Consider the following 19,980-nt stretch of genomic DNA (forward strand, 5'->3'; position numbering starts at 1 on the left):
AATTGATTTATTTACCGGTGCAATTTTCATATAGAAGAGTGGATCAATGGTATGGATTGCCTCCATGTCTTGCAGGAGGCTGTGGAGGGCACGTTAGGTGTCCCCTCCAGGTGTTTCCTGGCGGGTGTCAGGAGACCTCCCAGGCTTCCTCAACCGAACGCCAGGAAAGGCACCAGGTCTCTCCTGGCCATGGAAGCAGGTCAGCCAATGGTGGAAGGAGCAAATAGATTGCCCTACTCAAAATTGCTGCAGTCAGGTGCCGGGCTGTCTGACCTGATATCCCTGATCCTATAATGAGCTAACCTTGAGATCCCCTTCTTCCCTCTTTTCCCATCTCCTTTTTTTTCTCCTGTTACCAGACTCATTCCCTCTCAAACCAACCAACCAATCACCTGTGATTACTTTTTCGACCTTGGTCCTAGTTTTGCTACATCCCTACCCAAATTTGGTATTTCTGATATAGTTTCTTAGGTAATCTCAGATTTGTAGGTAATTGGCTCAGTGCTGTTTACCCTCACAAGATTGTGCTTCACAAAAGGTCCTCAATATAGTCTTTCAGTTATTTGTGAGACATGGCCAGACCTCACAGACATGGCCAGACCTATAACCATCTGTGAAATCCAGCCATCCTTTATGACACAATTCACAAGTTTTTGTCACCTGCTCATGTCATTACTGTGAGAATGACCAAGCACTGACACAGGTTGCCCAGGGAAGTTATGAAGTCTCCATCCCTGGAGATATTCAAAAGCTGTCTGTACATGGTCCTGAGTAACCAGCTCTAGGTGGCCCTACTTGAGCCGGGGGATTGCACCAGCTGACCTCCAGAGGTCCCTTCCAACCTAAACTGGTCTGTGATTGGGTGAAGCTGTTGTCATCAGAACATGTCTTATCCCCTTCCTATAGAGCATGTTCCAGTTGCCTGGTTACTCTGTGCTCTTGGATTCTTTTGTTGCGTTCCGTCAAAGATACCGTCTGGCAGCGTCATTGCAAGTCTGAGTGTTTGTACTTGTTGCATGTTGGGTTTTCAATTTTCTAAAAGCAATACAAAGTAACTACTGGATATTATTTTAATGAATAAATACAAGTCATGATTTACAAATCTGTAATGCTCCCCATACACATTTTACTGGATAAAATGCAGTCACTATAACATATTAATGATCAGTAACAGTAATGAGATTATACAAATGCCTAGAGTTCCTGAGTTTGTTTTTCTTTGTGGTGTTCAATGTTTACCAGCCAAATTACATTCATCCTTTAAGTTCTGAAATATGTTTAAATAGGCTGTGAACTATTTTGATGTCTGAATCTCTCTTGCTAGTGCAAATAACCTGTTACAAGACCTAAAGAGCGCACAGATTTGTGCTAACAGGTATTTACAGAGGGAAAAAAAAATATATATATCTCTCCAATTTCCTCTCTCCAAACCTTGGCTACTCAAATCTGTGCAAAAAGGTGTGACAATATATTAGATTGGAAAGACCTCAGCTCGAGAACATAGATGGCAGCATTTCACACCCCCAGATGTGAGTGACTACTTGATTTAGAAAGCAATCACAAGTCATGTTCAAAGGACCACACTAGTTGCTCCATCATCACTTAGCAAAGGGTGCATATATATTGAAAAATTCTCTAATTCATGAAATTTCAGATAACCCAGTTACAAATCTTTAAGCAGTTTGATGAAATGTGTCATTACTGTTTGACATAACTCTATTCAAACAAGAAATTCAGAAAACTCTTTAACATCCACTGTTGCTGATTTGCTCTCTTAGTTTAATTATTGAAAAAAGCTGCTATTAATATAAATATTATGCATAAATATGGGGATGCCTTTAGGAGATGAGGTTAAAATCTGGTCCTCTATACATAAATGGTCACATCTTTACAAGCCTACCTTTGCAGTTAGGCATGGAATTACCACATTTTACTTTTTGCTTAATAACCCCTTTGATTTCTGTTGTACATCTGCTATACTATGAGCAGCTGTGTCATGCTTTTGGATATGCCTGTACTCCCAGCTCAGGGATAAGCAGAAATTACTTTTCTCAGTGAGTTAAGCCTGTTATTAATTTTGCAACCACTTTGTGATGCTGCAGGCCATTACCAGCAGTTGAATGAAATGACACTTGGAAAGTCAATAATTTTAATTTTTTACCCTAAAAGGTAAAAATGACAGAAATATTGAGTCAATATAATCAGGTGTTTCTTCGATGACAGATGTTAGACACTTTCTTGGGGTTATTGATGACTTTCTGACCCATTGTCAATGACAACGAATGATTCTAGATAGAGAAGGAAAAGGCTCCTTTCTCAATGTAGGCAGGTTCTGTAAAGATGGTTTTCAGCCTCGTGGAGAATACCAGAGTAAGACTTAATTTAAGTTCTTGAGCTATAGTTAGTCCTTCCCTATGCAATCACCTTTGTACAATGGTAGGCATCACCCTCGCTGAAGAGTCATCTGCCTCACTCGGCTCTTGACTTAGAGTCCGTCTCAGTTTATCCTGCTTGTGAGCAGCTCCTCATTTCAGGTGCACTGGGGATGTTCCCAGCATATGCCATAGCTGAGATGTCACCCATAAGACGGTCTCTGGTTAACATTCAGAAGAGAATATGCAGAAGCATTGCCAGCATTTGATCATCAGCTTGTATCTCTCAGCTGTCGAAGGACTGCAGGACCACAGGATGCTCTGGGTTTCTCTCCTAGTCCCTCAGTTGTTTGTGTTTTTTTTCCCCTGTTTGCCTTACATTTAGTCCTCATAGTATGTAGGTGGCAAGTGAAGGGTACTCTTATGTTTACTCCCTGTGTATATAAGAGATTGGGCTTTCTTCTTTCTGGCACTTGCAAAAGAAGCGTTGTCATCCCCTGTTAAGGAGAGGTAGGAAGCAATACTTTCCCTCAGGCCATAGCTGAGACAAGAATCATCCATTGCTGCCAAAGTGCTTTCATTATCTTCAGTCACCTCCAGCCTTTAAAAGAACAAAATTTTGTTACAGTTTCAGCTACTCGAACTGAGCCTATTAGTACAATATTAACAGTTGTCAAACCAAATTATGTTAATTTTGTTGTATAAAAAATTGCCTGTCTCATAAATCACCAAACGTTTCTGTCACTTTGCAATTTTCCGAAACAAATGGTACAACAGTAGCATCTAAATATTTTTCGGCATCTGAAAAGGAAATAACGTCTATATACCTTCTCTCTTTCTTCTTAATCTGTAGGAAAGATAGCTTTGATACTGCACAAAATTGTGTTGCGTTTGTAAGCAAATGAATATGCTTTGTGAAGAAAGGGTAGCGGAGGGAAATTTATACTTTAAAAATAAGAGGTGCCTTTGTTTCTGAAGGTGGTTGTTTCACCAGCTTCTGAAACCTGACCTACTTTCTCTAGTTGCAGTCGTGATATTAGAAATCTCACGAATCTCCAGTTGGGCTGTGTATTGAGAAAGACACAGTAGGAAAGATTTATGCTGGGAGCATGTGTTCATTGCACTTGTGCTGCTTCATGGATGGCCACCATGTGAACAAGGGGAGCCTTTTCTGACTATCGGGGCTCACCCATAAGCCATTACACACTAGTTTGACATTAGTGGTGGATCTGACTAGGCTTTATGGCCTGGCTGTTGCTCCTGCCCCCTTGATGTAGAGGACTTATGGATCCCAAAAGGACTGCATAGGTGGCCACACTCTGCTGGATAGGAGATATGATTTCATGTCAACCATACTTTTTTTCAAAGTTAGACCAAGATTATCAGTTAGAGAGCTGGACATCCAGCTTTCATGGGTTAACCAGCTGTCAGCAGCTTTGAAGATTTCCTAATCTTTAAAACTAGTCTCAGAAGAAGGAAATGGATGTTTCTTTTGTGTTGTAAGAACAAGTATATATAAGGCTGGAAACCCCCCTCCTTGTTATTTCTGGTAGCCTGTGTTGTATGTGGTACCTGTGAATATTTCTCCAGTTGAAGTTTTTATTCCGCATCACCACAGGAGGAACTTGATTTGTCACGCTGTTGTTGTTAGTGCACTGGGTAAGACAAGGTGTTGTAAGGACACAGCAGAGACCATCAGCAACTTCTGAACAGGGAAATGAACACACAGACAGTTAATCTTTGCTCACTCTTATATTCATTGTTTTCCTTCTCTGGTGCACACTCAAATTTTTGGGCACAGTAGTAGCAGTCAATAAATTGTATGTTCTCAGCAAGGACTCTTTAACACAGGCTTAACTTTTTCCTTTCCTCAAACCTTTGCCTTTTAATTTCTCATGGGGTATATTTCCTGCAGTACAAGTGAGGAACTGAGATACAGAAATGAAAAGTGACTTGCCCAAACTCTAGAAGGAAGTTTGTGACAGAGCAGGGACTTAAACCCAGGTTTCCTGAGTGCTCAGTGAGTTCTGCTTTTGCCTCAGCCATGCAAAGAGAGCGTAAAATAGATGCAAGATACAACCACTCAGATTGGATTGTATATGCACCAGTTGTGCAGTGGGACATGGCTATGGAATGAATTAAGGTTCATGTGTTACTTTCATCTATGTTTCTTCTCTCTATCCTTTTCTCCTTGCTCCAATAGGAACATTATATATGTTCTTCTGCCCAAATAGAATCACAGAATCATGGACTTGTTTAGGTTGTAAAAGACTTTTAAGATCATCACGTCCAATTGTTAACCTAGCACTGCCAAGTCCACCACTAACCCATGGCCCTAGAGACTTCCAGGGAAGTAGAGAACATTATGGCTGAACGCTAGTATTTTACATCTCTGAGCTTTATTTCAGGGTGAGATTCTCTATCATCTCATGGTGGTGGAAGGAGGAGAGCTAAATCTCACTATGTCTCCTCTTACACCTATGACTCAAGTAAAAATTTTAATTGTCACAAGTTTTGCATTCCCCCCCAGCTAAAATTTAAGGCTTCGATTGTTTGCTTCTTTCTATGTGGAGAAAGGTGTCAGCTAACTAAAATGTAAAAATAAAAACATCCTGTTGAAATTCTCACTCTGTTTATATCATTGGACTTGAAAGTTTCTTTTGCATGTTTCAAATGTGAACATGGCTTTTCTCCCCAGCTTGTCAGAGTACTCTTTGGCCAACACACTATTTCATTTATTTATGAAATATGCAGATATAGTAGCTTTACACTTTTAAAATTACAGAGTACCTATTACTAGTTAAAGCACAAAACCTATTGTTCTCTTTTAACTTTTATGCAATTAACTTATTGCAATCTTCCTTCCTCATTTTAAAATGTTCTCATTTTAATGCATGGTAACTGCAGCCACTTAATTGTGTTGTTTGTCAAGTTGTTTCTTTGACACAGGTTAAATTGCCATAAATCTGGAAAACTATAATTGAAACAGGTGTCATTGACTGTACTGATATTATTAAAAATGATAGCTGAATCTAGATCTGAGATAATAGCTTGAGCCCCTTGAGATAACTTCTGCTGATAAAATCCAGCCATACTCTCCTAAACAAATAGGGAAGAAAATAACAACGTTGCTGATAATTTTCTGATGTAGATAAGGTTGTGTGGTGTAGTGATTCCCAAGAGAAATGTGGTTGCAGAACCTGGTCTTGCATGCCCTAATTCTATCTGTCTGTCCATATGGTAAGTAAATAAATGGCAGATAAATGTCCACGCTGGTAAAGAAAGTGAGCCAGGAGTTGAACTTTGGCTCTGGGACCCAGAACCTTGACTTCCGTCTGTACACCTTAACATTTTTGGACACCCCAACTTTGACTTTAGCTGTGCTAGGGTCTGGTCATCCCTGGCCTGTGCTAACCTCCAAACTGTATTTGAAAGTTGTCTAGGGAAGTGCTAGACACTAGTGTTTGGACCAAATAGTGTCAAGGAGAGCTCTATTGACTTGGTCATCCAATATCATCTACCAATATGGCAGAACCTATCTATCTTTATTTAACTGAATTCTTAGGTTGATTCCAGTTGTACTGTTAAGGGTAGCATATTTGTATTGAGGATCAAAAGTAAAGTAAAAGATATAAATGAAAAGTTTTTCCATCACTTGTTCTGTGGCAGTAGTTGCAATCTCAGGCAAAACTTCTTGATCTGGACCTTTGATAGATAGTTTTACAGTTGCCAGTGGAAAATATGTTTATTTTGTACTTCTTTTTACCTGAGTAGTGATTCACAAGGTCTTCAAGGCACTGAAAGGTTTGCCGTGGAGAGATGTAATACCAGTTATTTGGAAGGCGGAAGATCCTGTAATGTTTCACTTGCCTGTGCCGCACCGACAAGGAATATAAACCTGGAGAAAGAGAAGAACTAATTAGACCAAAGTAGGGCCCTAATTCTGTATTGATAGCAGTGACCACAACCAGAGTATCTGTAAGATGTGGTACCAGAAAGATCTGAAACAAACAGTGACCATCCTAATTTCTAGCTATATAGTATACTTTATATATATATTTAAGTATAACAAAGGGAATAAATAGCCCAACATCAGGGCCTGAGATTTTGATTGAATTTAAATTCCTGTTGTGTTTTTCCTGTATTTTTTCTGGTATGGGATTTTTTTGAAATGGTGTAAAGGAAATAGGCCTTTATAGAACTTGTTTGTCTTCCTCTGAAGAAGGGGACCAGACTCGTGTTGTGGTACGCTGATTTAGTCAGCTCCCAATAATGCAGTAGCTGATACCTGATAATGCAGTCCTAGCAGGAGATGACAATAAAAACAGATTTTCCTGTCTCTTTGTTCAAAACTATTGTGCAGCAGTTAGTCAGTAAGGACTGAATGTCGAACCTAAATTTCTTTGAATTTAGTATAGGTATTAGGAAACAAATTGACCTGTGTTATGCAGAGTAAATTGTTTATTATTCCCTTCTATCTGTGGTATCACGGTATCAGGATGCGTTCTGGTGCTTCAGAAAAAGGGAAGGTAGCACGTCGCACAGTGGGAGATGTGTTCCCATTGAAGAGAATAAAAGGGTAAAGTGTGTACAGTACAATTCCCATGTAGCAACAGAATTGCTATGAAAGAAAATAAAATTGAAGGCATGTAATTTTAAAAAAGTAAATAAAAGAACCACCTGTTTATATAGGAAATGCACTTATCAGCCACCCCCACTGCTTGCTGTGTATTTTGTAGCTTCTTCAGGCAATCTTTTGTGGACCAAGGCAAAGCTGTGACTTTTCCTCCATTTGAAAAGTCCCAGTGCCAAATAAGCTTTGCATGCGACCAAAGTAAATAACAGTGTTTAAACAACTGTGTCTTGTTTGTGCTGATGCCTGTGGAACTTTCCGCAGCCATCGCTAACCCTGTTTCCAGCACCACTCTCAGCGTAGGTGACTGGTGAAGACTGGCATGCTGCACTGGGTGCCTTTGCCTTCCCATTACATACATTTTCTGGTTTCAGACTGATCCATATGAAGCAGGACAGGGAGTGAATTAAAGAGCTATAAGACTATTAGTGCCCAAGATCAAGGGGGAAAAAAATCGTGTTTTCTCACCTTTCCTGGTTTCGCTCTCTCTGATCATGAAGGAGCCGACCTTGGTGTTGGGTAGCTGTAGCAGTTCCTCTGCCTTTTCTCTTCCCAGCCCTTCAAATAACCAGCTGTAAAGCAGGAAAAAACAAATTCTGAAATTTGGACACTAGTGAAACAGAGAGCAGCGTGTGGCCGTGAAAGCGCAGCATTAGCCAGGAAAAGTGACGGCAAAAATAACACTGTGGCTTTCTGTAGTTATACTCTCAACTATGTCCAGGCATATTTCCCCAGTTTATGGAGAAAATCCTGCTCTGTTTGAGTTCCATTAACTTTTGTGAGACTAAGAGAAGAGTGAATAAGGTTTGGACTTATTAGGGAAAGAAAACTTTTCAAGCTGCCTTGATTGGAATAGTTGGGGACATATCCCTGTGTTATATTGATGGACTATCTGTGACATTAATTAACTAACTCCCTCTTTTTCTTTTAAACCACTTTTGTTAACCACAAATTGTATTTTATTGAATCATACATAAACCCCAAATAAAATAAAATTATTCTACCTATGCTAGGGAACAGTCCAGCCATTTAAGTTAATTGACTTTATGGATACGGGAAATGGAATTAGTCCTACCGATTTTCACCACAGATTGGTGCTCTGCTGTATTTTGCCAGAGTTAGTGTCTAACCATGTAACTGAGCTTGCTTGGCTGGTGTAGGAGTTACTGTCACTTTAAAATAAAGCTGTTCTTCTGTGTTTGATCCAGTCTGCTATCAGCAAAATAGTCTGGGGGAAGCTTCAGACAGTAGCTTTCATTACCTTGTGCCCTGTCTTAGGGAAAGTATCTCTATTTCAGGAGGATATAAAAGCATATTAAAATTTAAGCACTTGCATAAATGCCAGTGAATTTCACAGTTCATATGCTTAAAATTAAACTGGTATTAAAACTTTTGCCAAAAAATTTTTAAGTGTGTGCTTTAATGTTTTTTTCCTGACTGGTGTCTAGGGCAACAAGAAACCTCTGAACCTTCCTTAGCTCTTCCAGTGTGAGAGTTTACATTCCTGAATGACTTATTAGTCTTTCTATTTGTTCTTTTTGGTCTGTTTTCTATGAGCAACTCTAGCTGAAATTTTACTCTTTGTAAATATTAAAAATTCTTTCTAAACAAGGTCTGTTTACCAATGTCTTAAAATTAGAGATGAGTACCTGCAACAGAAGTATTTTATATATCAGATTTGAGGGGGTTTCGACCCTTTCAAGCATTTAAAACTAGGATTTGTCTTTTCATATAATCTAAACTTAGATGTGGATTTGATGTTCTCAGATTTCAAAGGAAATATTTTAGACTGTCAATAAATAAAACTTCTCTCTGTCTAGTCACTATTGGCATTGTTTTGATTATGACACTGAATAACTAATCAGGGCAGCGTATGTAGAAAAGTAGTGTTGAAAGGTTATAGGAAATGCATTTACTTACCCATGGTAAACCTTTGCTACGTATTTTCCTGGAATGTAATTTTCTCGACCTGTTGTAAGGGAATGGACTCTCCACCAGCCTCCTTCACTGTGTGAAAGCAAGAGATGGGATATTTTCAGATGCACTTTCAGAGCTTGTCCTCAGTTTAGAAATTAGTGAAGACATGGAGATTAGCCTATAAACTGTCTGTGTTCCTGAATCTACATATTCAGAAAGGGACCCAAGTTTGTTTCATTTCGAGTAGTTCCATTTCTAAACCTATATCAGCATTAAATTTGGACACAAAAATAAGCTACATTTGTTCCATTTAAATTACGTAAGTAGCAAAATATTTTTCTGTAGTTAAAAGAAGAAGGGTAAATACTCAGTGGTTAAACCATGCTGTGCTCTGCCTTCCCACAGCTAGACTTGTACTGATGCCCAAGACATTCAGGTAATGGCTGAATATGTTGTGTCTGGTCAGCCCTGTAGGTACTCATGTAATATCAGGGTAGAGGCACTCAGCAAATGGACCCTTCTCAGCCCGGGAACAAGTTTTCAGTCTAACAGAACCTGGTTCATGGTTTGCTCTTTTCCTTTTCTTCAATGAGTTGCTGAGCAGATTCCAATAAAAAAGACCTCATAGCTGAAACTATGTCTAGGTGACTAGATGTATGTTTTTTCACTGTCATATCTTAGGTTCTTGCTGTAATACTGAATGCTGGCTTTGGCTTTTTGAATCCCTTAGGAAGGACAGGGCAACAAGAATTTTCACAGGGATGCTGCAGGGTTTTAGTGATTAGTGCAAGGATGCTGGTGATTGATTGTTGAGTTCTCTCCACCTTTTCCTTTAAGAGTTTGGATCCAAATTGTGTATCTTGTGTTTGAATGCTGGTTTTGTGCATGTTCATATAAAAGCCCCCAAATAATGTCTGGACTGCAGACCAGAGTCTCAGCATATGTCAAAACAGCTGAGTTGAAAACACTCCTGAGTTATAGCCACTAGGACCATCATCCAGAAAGTATATGCTGTGGGAAAAAGAGAAGCGTCTGCTGCTCAGAGCTGGAAATTTCAGGTCACCACAAGTTTTGTTTGAGAGTTTCCAGTTAATGTGAAATTATCTGTAAGAAGTTTAGGTTATTGTGTGTTTTTTTTTCCTCTGCAGCTCTCCCAGACAGAACCAAGAATTGCAAAAACAAAAAAACCTGTGAGACTCAGCATCTCCTTTCCAAACTGCAATATTACTAACCCTGAAAAATCCCTATGATGATCAAAAGTCCCAAAGCAGCACATCTCTCCTGGGGCAGGGGCCACAGAAATGATGTAGGCTGGGGGGATCATTAGAGGACATCTGGTTTGACTGCTGCCAACAAAATGCAGTTGTTCATCTGGTGATGAAAGGTACCTGACAAGGGTGCATAGTGAGACACTGTGCCAGTGGTGCTTATCTAATCCTGCCAACCCAGAGCAGTCACAAATATCTGCAAAGAGTTGTATTTTCTATGGGGGTCCCATGTATCATGTTCCTGGCATGATTGGTGGGGCTGATTTCTGCTACACATAATTGCTTTGGTAGAAGGCTGAAAAGCAGCCATTATAGGTGATCATCCCTCTGTACTCGGCACTGGTGAGGCCCCACCTCGAGTACTATGTCCAGTTTTGGGCCCCTTACCACAAAAAGACACTGAGGTGCTGGAGCGGGTCCAGAGATGGGCAACAAAGCTGGCGAGGGGTCTGGAGCACAAGTCTTATGAGGAGAGGCTAAGGGAGCTGGGGTTGTTCAGCCTGGAGAAAAGGAGGCTGAGGGGGGACCTTGTTGCTCTCTAAAACTACCTGAAAGGAGGCTGTAGAGAGATGGGGGTCGGTCTCTTCTCCCAAGTCACAGGCGACAGGACTAGAGGAAACGGCCTCAAGTTGCGCCAGGGGAGGTTCAAGTTGGATATTAGGAAGAATTTTTACACTGAAAGGGTTATCAAGCATTGGAATGGGCTGTCCAGGGAAGTGGTTGAGGCACCATCCCTGGAGGCGTTGAAAAGATGGGTTGACATGGTGCTGGGGGACATGGTTTAGTGATGTTTTTTTTGTCAGAGTTAGGTTGATGGTTGGACTAGATGATCTTGAAGGTCCCTTCCACCTAGATGATTCTATAGAAGCTGTACATGCTGCTTGTTCATGCTGGCTTCTCTGTGGTGACTCCTCATCACTTGTGCTCTCGTCTTGTCTGCTGTGCTGCTCTTTTCTGCCACTACAGTTTGCTTCTTTGAATGACTTGAGAAAAAGATTATACCTACAGCTTATGTGCCGCAAGAGTCTGCAGGCAAACAGTTCCTGTTAGCATCAGCACATACCCTGGCAGGGAAGGACAGGTCCTTCATTAGGACACCGTGCTTTGGATAGAGCATTGCCGTGTCAGGTCTTCTATGAACAAGATGATTCAAAAGAGGAAGAGGGAAGTTCCCATCAAGTCTTGCTTTGGCTCTTGTTTACAATTAGGAGAAGCTGTTGATCACTGTACAACAGGCAAATATGATAAAAACTGCTGCTACAGAAGCCTAGTTCCTTTAGAAGTTATTCATCCAGTAGATCACACTATGCAGCAAATGTATGCATATGATATGCCATGCAATTCCCTTTGATATGGGCATATGTGGTTATGTGGTGTTGTGAGGGCTCGTAGCTGATAAAAGCTGGGAGTGAGGCTTTAAGCTGGAATTTCCAAGCTAAAGCAATTGTTGTACCATGTCATGTATGTTACTCAAACTACAGCAAGGTTTAAACAGCTAGAGGTTACCAGAGAAGAATTCCCCTTGTTTAGGGAAGCTCTCCATCAGCAGAAAATTCATCTAGTGGTACTGTCTGAGCCTTGTGACCTCTATGTTTGGGAAGACAGGGAAAGCACTTTGTCATCAGAACATAACCACAACCATTTTGGGTCAGACCAAAGGTCTGTGTAGCCCTGCATCTTGTTGCTGACAAAGGCTATTGTAGTTCATGGTAGCTGGGTGAAGAGTCTGAGAATCAATCATCTGTGATAATTCTCTTGAGTACTTCTGGCCTCCAGCCACCTGAGACTGACTTCCTCGGGTAGAGAATTTTTCTTTACAAATTCAGAAGTCAGAGGATTTCTCTGCTATTAATGTGTCTAGTCCCCCTTGAATCTGTCTTCTCCACCAGCTGCGAAAACGAAATCTTTAATTCCTGTTTAAGCGGTGCAAACAGTGGCTGTGGGGCCAAGTAACTTCTAGGAGGTCACTGTGTGCTGATACAAGTTGTGCACAAAGGAACATCAGGGCTGCTAGCTTCCATTTTTCAAGAACTGTGCTTACTCTCCTGTGTGGCAATATTTGCACTATGCCTAAGGTCAGTCCAAAGTAGTGCTCTTAAGCCTACCTCCTTCTGGGTCTCATCAACTTTTGGAGTGGAAGTGGCTAGGAAATCTTTGACCTGCCACCCCCAGCTAAAAAAATGCAGAATCAGTTAAAAAAAATGAGGGAAAAAAAGCTATATTTTTATTTTATTTTTGTTAGAGTTGGCTTAAATCTAGGGTGAAGTTTGAAGACATAATCATAAAGGAGGTATTAGATAAAAAGGGTGAGAGAGAAAATGAGAGACACACTTGACAGAGAAGTTCAGAATAATTTTCCTTTTCTGTGTGATTCAAACTATTCTTGGTCTTACACAGTTTTCCACTAACACAAAGGGGATATCTTCTCATTTTTCAAAGCAGAATTCTGTTTTGAGTCCTACTTTAGAATAGAGTCTGAATCTGGCTTCAGAAACCATGTCAGAGGAATCCAAGGATCCAAGAACAATCTGAAAAACCAAATCCTTAAACTACAGGAAAATTTACACCATGACTAAGCATCTTTCCTTGCAAATTCTGAACTCAGTTCGTTTTGCTGAACTGCATCCAGTTTGGGCCAGGTGCATAAAAGACAACTTTGCATCAATTGTAACAAAACCCAATTTAAAAAAAAATAAATAAATAAAAATGGATCAACTTACTCTGATAGCACACGTAGCTTTTCCCCTACATGAAATATAGGTTGGCTTATGTCTGCTGAAGGATAGTCATAGAGGACAGCAAGGAAATCGCTCTCCTGACCTGTTAAGGAAGACAGAAAATATCTCTTAAAAACAAGATAGAGTTCTGAAGCAGAAATAGATTTTTCATTATGTATGTTATGTTTTACATAATAGGTCAAATGGGAAAAAAAAAATCTCACTCTGAAATGTCACTTGGTAAACATAAAGAGCTAAAGATGAGCCTATAACTTTATAAGAAGAATGTGAAGATATTAGAAATGAAAAAAAGTCATTTGGTTAATTATAAGTAACTAAATTTAGAGCACTTTTTCTAGTAATTACCATATTTAAAGGACATATTCAGTTTGAAACTAGCAAAATTAGTAAGTATTTATAGTATTAGGAAGTAACCCAGTTTGATTAATGCCACTGTCTAAATGCCTCCAGCTACAATTTTGAGCCAAGCTGATACATTACATTTAAGGAAAGGAAGATGCATGTTAAATTGTTCCATCATTTAACACCGCTGATACTTTTCAAAGGTAGTAGTTTAGACCAAGGGCAATGAGAGTGTGGCCATTAATGCCCATTTCCCATTACTTTTTAAAATTAGCTCGATGAACAGCTGGAGCTCTCTGTACTCCCCCCTTGTGTGGAAACTGTTGTAGAGGTAGCACGTGATGCCCTTATCTTCAATTAAAGAAGAGAGGCACTATCGGTGTTTATAATTAAATCATTGTACAACTGCAGTTTGCAGCACTGAGGTCAGTAAAGAGATAAGAAGACCTTTTACATCAGCTGGGACGACCCTGGGCCTTGCAGCACTGTGTAGGACACGGGCTGAGTCTCCAGGTTTTCTGGAGGATGGAGGAGGCACTTTGCACAAGAATGGCACTGTCAAAAGTTCAAGAGCTCCTCATCCAGCAGGAATCTGTGGTGTCCAGTAAATGCTGACAGGTGAGAGATTCAGAAATGTGTCATGCTGGGTGGTTTGAGGTCTTTAGCATAAGTCCTGGCAAGAGGGATCATGTAGTATGCTGCCTGTGTTCCTCCTGGAAGTGCTTCCCTTCCCTCTGCAAGTTGCAGTACCCTCCACTGGCACATGGAGAGACAAAGCTTTCCCTCTGCCTCCAGCAGGATCAGCACCCCTTTCCTTAGTAATACCATCTAGCAGTACGTCTGCAGAGAAGGATTATCTCCATACTTGCTCACTCCGTGCAGCTCAGCACGTGCAAAAATGGGAATGAATTCAGGGAAGAGGACAAAGAAATTACCCAGTGAGATAGACATGCTTCTGTATCTTGTTAGATTTTCTCTTTTAATATAGATTCCTTGTCAATTTGTCTTTAAGGAAGACAGTTTTTTCAGGGAAACCTAGAAACAGCATCCTGAATGAATACACAGACTGGCTCTGTTTTCAGCCTCTGTGTCCCAGAGCCTTACAAATAACTCAAGAGTGGTAACGATGAAAGGCTGAAGGAAACATGCAAGGCTGCAGAAAAGAAGTATTTTCAAGGGGAGAGATTTTACATTTGTTATCCTTTCAGCAGTGTTAATGATTACATAAGTGTTAAGTAAAATATTCCACATCTGTGATTTAAAGGAAATAAAAAGCAGTGTTTTCTCAATTGATAATGAGTAGCTGTGTATTGTTATGTTAGAGGTATTTGTGTTATGCAAAGTAGTGAGTTGTTTTACCTTAATATTCAGACTGACTGTAAGCATTTTTAGTCTTGCTAGCCTTTGCCTATTGAAGTAGCCCCATGATACAGATAGTGAGCACCCTTATGGATGCATAGATGTGTAAAGCCAGGAATAGACACTGATTAGTTTGACAGTGTGCCGTGGTTCTCTCAGTTGATTAGTGTCGCTGAACAGGACTAGTCCAGTACCTTTGTTTAAATCAGCCAACTGCCATGATTAGTCTACTGTAACTTATTATACAATTGGTTCAACTATACTGAAGAAATTCTGTGCTGAGCGTGCCTTTTATTGCTTCCCTGTTCTGCACTAAAAATTACAACACCTCTGTCAATGAAACTGCTTAGTACCTGAGGGTAACGAGACATAAGTATTGGTGCTGAGCCTTTTTCAACGAAGCAAAATCTTTACCGTGACTATACGAAATAAATGCCGGAAGGTAGGTTGTAAGCATTGCAGAGTGAGGATAAAGTGCTGTTGCCTGATGTCCCATTGCAGATTCTTTGAAAGGAATTCTACATGGAATGCCTTTTTTTTTTTTTTTATTTTTTAGCTTAATGGCAATGCCTTTAGCAATGCTTTTTTTAAAACACGCTGTTTTTTTATAAAGGGTGGAAAACAAGTGCTTTTCTGCTCTCTTTCCTTGCGTACCAGTGGTTTGCATTTCGTTATGCACTATGGGGTACATGACTTTTTCTCTAGCAAGATGTGTGTTACTTTGCTTGCACTTTCATCTTTATATCCGTTTTTGTTTCAATTTTGCACGTTAATTTGTAGTTCTGAAAAGGAAGGAATTAATCATAATGTTGGCTGCCACATGGATGCAAACATTACCTCTTAAACTGCATGTACTTACATTAGAGTGAAAGTAAAGGGGCTTTGTACTACCAAAACCTTTAAACCCTCACACTCCACAAAGAAGACCTCATTTTAATTGGTATTTAAATCAAACATCACTGGGTTTTTTGGTCATGTAAAATACCCCACCACACTCTACAACATTTCACAAAACCCATACTGGCTCCTTTCAGACACAAAAACCTCGAAACAAGGACTAAAAAAGTTACTCTCTTTCTCCACGCCTAAATTTTACAATGATCTAATAGCTCTGATCTGATGAGCTCCCCATACGTTTAAGTTGTAAAAGAAAAAAGAAGATTTGACTGAGTTTTTCTAGCTCAACCTCTCCTCCACAGTGCAAGTGTAGGTTACATCTGAAATGGAACAACTCAAAAGTTGGAGTGGAAAGATCGAAGCACAGTCATTTCCACTGAATCAGGTGTTAAGTTAACCTCTAAGTGGGGTTTTTTTAGGAGTAGAAAATGAATATGAAATACACACTGGTTTTAGATGTCTGCATCCCTGGGTGTCTGTCAAAGTGTGAGACTGAATATCACATGCTTCAAATTATTCATCGTGAATGGACTACGAAGCACTGTTAGAGAGGAGGGAGAACATAGGCAGACCATCCAGATCCAGATCATCACCCTCAAAAAAATGCTGTGCTGTGCACCCATGTGGTCCTTCTGTGGAGTGGGAATGAGCTCCTCAGAACTCAGCTTCCTGCGTCGTCCCAGCAGAGATACTGTGATTTATAGCATGGTGTCTACCAGAGAGGGTAAAGGAGGGCACTCGTGTGTGTCTGGGAGGCTGGTTGTGCAGCAGCCGTAAGGTGTGGCTGCAAAGTTGCCCTGGCATACCCAAATTAGATCTAAACCAGCCATCTTGGGAACTGAGAGTTATGCAGGTGCAGCTCAGTAAGGATTAACCCTTGATTCAGGGCCCCAAGGGAGGAAAGAGGAGGGGGTGGGCTCACATCCCCTGATGCCCCCTTGCTGCTGTCACTACTCTGTTACTAGTACCTAGGTTGTGTCAGGAATGCCCATACAGTTTGCTTTCAGATGGAGTGCAGCCATATGTGGAGTTCAAATGCCTCCTGGGGAAATGCAGCTCATGCACTGTTCCCTTTTTTAGGACCAAGACTCATGCACTGGAGGTGAGGGAAGCACAAGGTTTGGCTTTCAGTGCAGCTCTCAGGCAGCACAAGGGGCTTAGAGGAGTCTAATGAACACATTCCCACTGCAGATCAAGTCTGCAGACTCCAGTTACCTGTTTTCTTCCCATTTTTTGTTGTTCTTTCCTTTCTTTCTTTCTTTCCCTTCTGATTCAGTCCTTCCTTTTATTCAGTGTCACTGGAATGAGCCAGTGTAAAACTTGCTTTTCCTAATAACTATTGGGACTGTTGTAAGTCTGTAGGTTAGGTCCTCTACCTCACTTAAATCAAAGATTCATGGCCTGGGGGAAATCTTCCATGTTTGATGATGTGATTTGGAGTTTGATCTGCTCAGGAAGACAAAAAGACACAAACTCATTGAATTAACCTCAATATATGCTTTTAGTACTCAGTTCCTTTTCAAAAGTCTGTTTTAATTAGATTTGGATGAAAGTACTGATGCTTGTATTCCTCACTTTAATTACCAACATTTAAGCCATTAGGAAAAATGCTGGTCTGATTCAGACTAAGAGTTGGGTCCAAGGAGTTATGCAGGCTTTTAAAGCTGCCTTTGGATGCAATTTCACCCGTGTGAGTGTCTGACACATCACTGGGGCCTTAACAGAAGCCACTGCAGCTATGGGAGACTTGTTCCCTCCATGGGTGGCAGCTGAAAGTCAGGCAGGATCTGACAAAGCACCTTTCTAGATGTGCTAGACGTGTAGAAGAGCGCAAGTAGATGGAGCCCTGAATTCCTAAATGGGTAGTTTCCCCTTGTAATTGCTATGCTAGCAATATCTTTTAGAGATGTGTGCTATTTATGTCACTGGAAGGGGATGCAGTTGGCTTTAGCCCTGCTAAATCCTGACTTTTAGCATGTGCAGGAACAATACAGAACAATGCAAACTTGGTCACAGCCATGGCAGCGACCCCCTCACTCCCCTGCGCCTCAGCAAGGTCCTGCTCTGACTGTGTGAATGTCCCTCTGCTTTATGGTCACGGTATTCGTGAAAGCAGTTGCTGGGAAGATCAACATAGGCATTCTTCTGCACAAAAAAATAAATTGTCTGTTAATGTTATGGGCCTCTGAGTAGCCTTAACAGAACTTGGTCTCTGCTTTATTTGGACTTAAGGCTGCAGAGCTGCCCACATCAACTAGTTCTTGGCCACGCTAAAAGCAGGGCTGGGTTTCCTTCCAGCACTAATGAAACCAGGCTGATTCCCTATTCTTATAATAATGAGAACCACAACTGGACCATCTTTCATGTAAAACCCAAAAATTTTGATTAATGCCTTCCCCCTCTAAAAAAAAAAAAACCAAAAAACAAAAGAAAAAACCCAAACTGTTTTCTCTTCCTCACCTTTGGGGAGTGATTTATTGCGGCTCTTGCACCAGCTGTCTGTCGTATCGCAGCGTGAGAGCTGAGGCTGTACTCACTCTCCATCTACCCGCAGTTTGGAAGTAGCAGGTCACTGAGTCCCTCTTGCTTTCCCCCTCAGATGCATAACCTCTACCAGCCTACGGGTGTGCAGGGGGAGCTTTGCAACCTGATTTATTTTATCGTGAGGATGCATAGGGCGGATGTGTTATATCTCCCTCTGGCAGCTTGGCCTGTGAAATGTGTATTTCTGTATAACATCTATTGATAAACCTGCTGACAAGTTGGCTGCGGGCTACTTCTAATGCAACTGTCTAACAGCAGACTTCAGGTTCAGTGCAAGCATAACATCATTAAGGTTTTTAACCTTAAATGAAGCAACCCCAAATTTCCAGAGCAAATTTGTATAAAATATCACATGCAAGTATGTCAAAGCACAGTAATTCTGGTTTCTGAAGTAGTGCTTCAGTGCTTTCTGAATTGGAAGGAACATCTTTAGGGAGCACCAGCAAATAATAGTTTTAATATTTGGGTTTTTTAATTAAAGCACTTCTTGGAAAATGATCTACAACGTACCTAAAAATAAGCACTGTCTGAGGATGCCCTCCTTCTCCCACAGCAGTCACGCTATTGCCTGCTTTTACTACGTCAGGCAGATGAAGGAGGACACATGGATGAATGTACCATATATTTTGAACATCTTTTCTCTCGAAAGAAATTAAATGAGTGCTTACCCATTTGGCTCGGCACATTTGTTTCTTCAGAGGGTCTCGGCGTTTTCACAGTATTTCCCATTGCGCTCTCTAATTCCATCAAAGCTTTTCAGAACTAAGTCAAAGGAGACATTGAAATTAAACATCAGAACAACACCTGCTGTGCTAACAGATGAGAAATGACCTAGTTTGGGTGTCTCCAACTTTATACAGTTTTGCTTTGGAGAACTCTTGTGTCAAACTCATGTGAGAGTTTTACATACTTGCTAAACTCTCACCACTTTGGTGCTTTTATCAGGGGAATAGCAGAAAACCACAGCTAGGGAAGTGCTCAGAAGAACGCAGTGCAGTAAAAGTTTCCATTACCAGCACCTCAGCACAATAGGAAGTCACAGCAAAGCCATGCCCATACAGTCATTTCATATACAAAATGTTCTTTTCAGCATTTGGAGTGCTGAAGCTACAAAGAAAATAGATTGATGGATCTGGTTTTCAGCGCTGTGTCTATTATGCTGCCTTATTGCCGAACACTAAGAATGTTGTTCAGTGGTTTCTTTCTGATGCACTTGGGCTCTCAGTGAATGTGGGTAATGTTGTTTTTCCTCTTTTTTCTTTCTTTTTTTTTTTTTTTTTTTTTTAAAGTAACACCTTGCCTCAAAGTGTTTGATCTCAAAACACTCTTCCTGCATAAAGCCAGTAGTTCAGATTCTTCAGATACTTCTCTTAAGTCTTGGTGGATGTACAAGAAGCAGTATCAGACAATTGGGGAACTAAATATCTGGAGAGAGGGTGTTCCTTCTCATGACTTTACTGCACCGATCCTAATTGTCCCTGACAGAGGACAGAAAGAAAAATCCTTTGGGTGTGGAAGGTGTCACACGCTATGCTATATTTCCAGAGGTGAGAAGAATAAGCTATATCTGTTTGAAACTGTACATTAAAGCAAAATAACTCAACACCATGAGCTGATAGCTAATTATTTTTTAAAAATATTTGTCCGTCTGTTGCCCTGTGAAAAGCATAGCAGGACCCCTAGCAGCATCATGTGGGTATTTACTGAACTCAGGTGCAATTTTCGTCTTTCAGTCTTTTCTAGCTTAAATATTTCAAAGATGATGACTGCCTTTGGTATGTTGCTCTTTCCTTACAACAGGCTAGAGCCTGGCGGTGTTAGCTGGAAAAGTGTCCGACTTGAGAAGCAGTACTGCTGAAATCAGACAGGCTTTATTAGTAATTGTTTTTTGGAATAAGATTGGCAGAATT

General features: G+C 40.6%; 2 protein-coding genes across 3 annotated transcripts in view; one reads left to right on the forward strand and one right to left on the reverse strand.

The window, feature by feature from the left end:
- The window catches only part of TG (thyroglobulin), a 155,906-nt gene that overhangs the window by 93,204 nt on the left and 42,722 nt on the right, over positions 1 to 19,980 (forward strand). The gene's annotated exons all lie outside the window — the stretch shown is intronic.
- On the reverse strand, positions 1,058 to 18,826 carry SLA (Src like adaptor). Of its 2 annotated transcripts, XM_074145585.1 has the most exons (7): positions 18,739 to 18,826; positions 12,911 to 13,010; positions 8,926 to 9,012; positions 7,474 to 7,577; positions 6,139 to 6,270; positions 3,945 to 4,077; positions 1,058 to 2,973 (listed from the first exon to the last, which is right to left on the reverse strand). In XM_074145585.1, the coding sequence occupies exons 1-7, from the start codon at positions 18,815 to 18,817 to the stop codon at positions 2,754 to 2,756; spliced, it is 855 nt and encodes a 284-aa protein (XP_074001686.1). In that variant the 5' UTR covers positions 18,818 to 18,826; the 3' UTR covers positions 1,058 to 2,753. The 2 variants fall into 2 exon arrangements, with proteins under 2 accessions (XP_074001686.1, XP_074001688.1); XM_074145587.1 differs by lacking the exon at positions 6,139 to 6,270 and having other exon boundaries at positions 2,754 to 2,973; positions 18,739 to 18,799.

Source organism: Numenius arquata, chromosome 3, assembly GCF_964106895.1.
Source record: "Numenius arquata chromosome 3, bNumArq3.hap1.1, whole genome shotgun sequence".
NCBI classification, from domain to species: Eukaryota; Metazoa; Chordata; class Aves; order Charadriiformes; family Scolopacidae; genus Numenius; species Numenius arquata.

What these genes read in the sequence shown, in the direction of transcription:
- SLA (XM_074145585.1), bottom strand. Translation starts at nt 18,817, where the DNA reads ATGGAATTAGAGAGCGCAATGGGAAATACTGTGAAAACGCCGAGACCC. An exon ending in AAGCTACGTGTGCTATCAGA is followed by an intron (nt 9,013 to 12,910) that starts GTAAGTTGATCC and finishes GCTTTCACACAG; the next exon opens with TGAAGGAGGCTGGTGGAGAG. An exon ending in CCTTGTGAATCACTACTCAG is followed by an intron (nt 4,078 to 6,138) that starts GTAAAAAGAAGT and finishes TTCCCTGTTCAG; the next exon opens with AAGTTGCTGATGGTCTCTGC.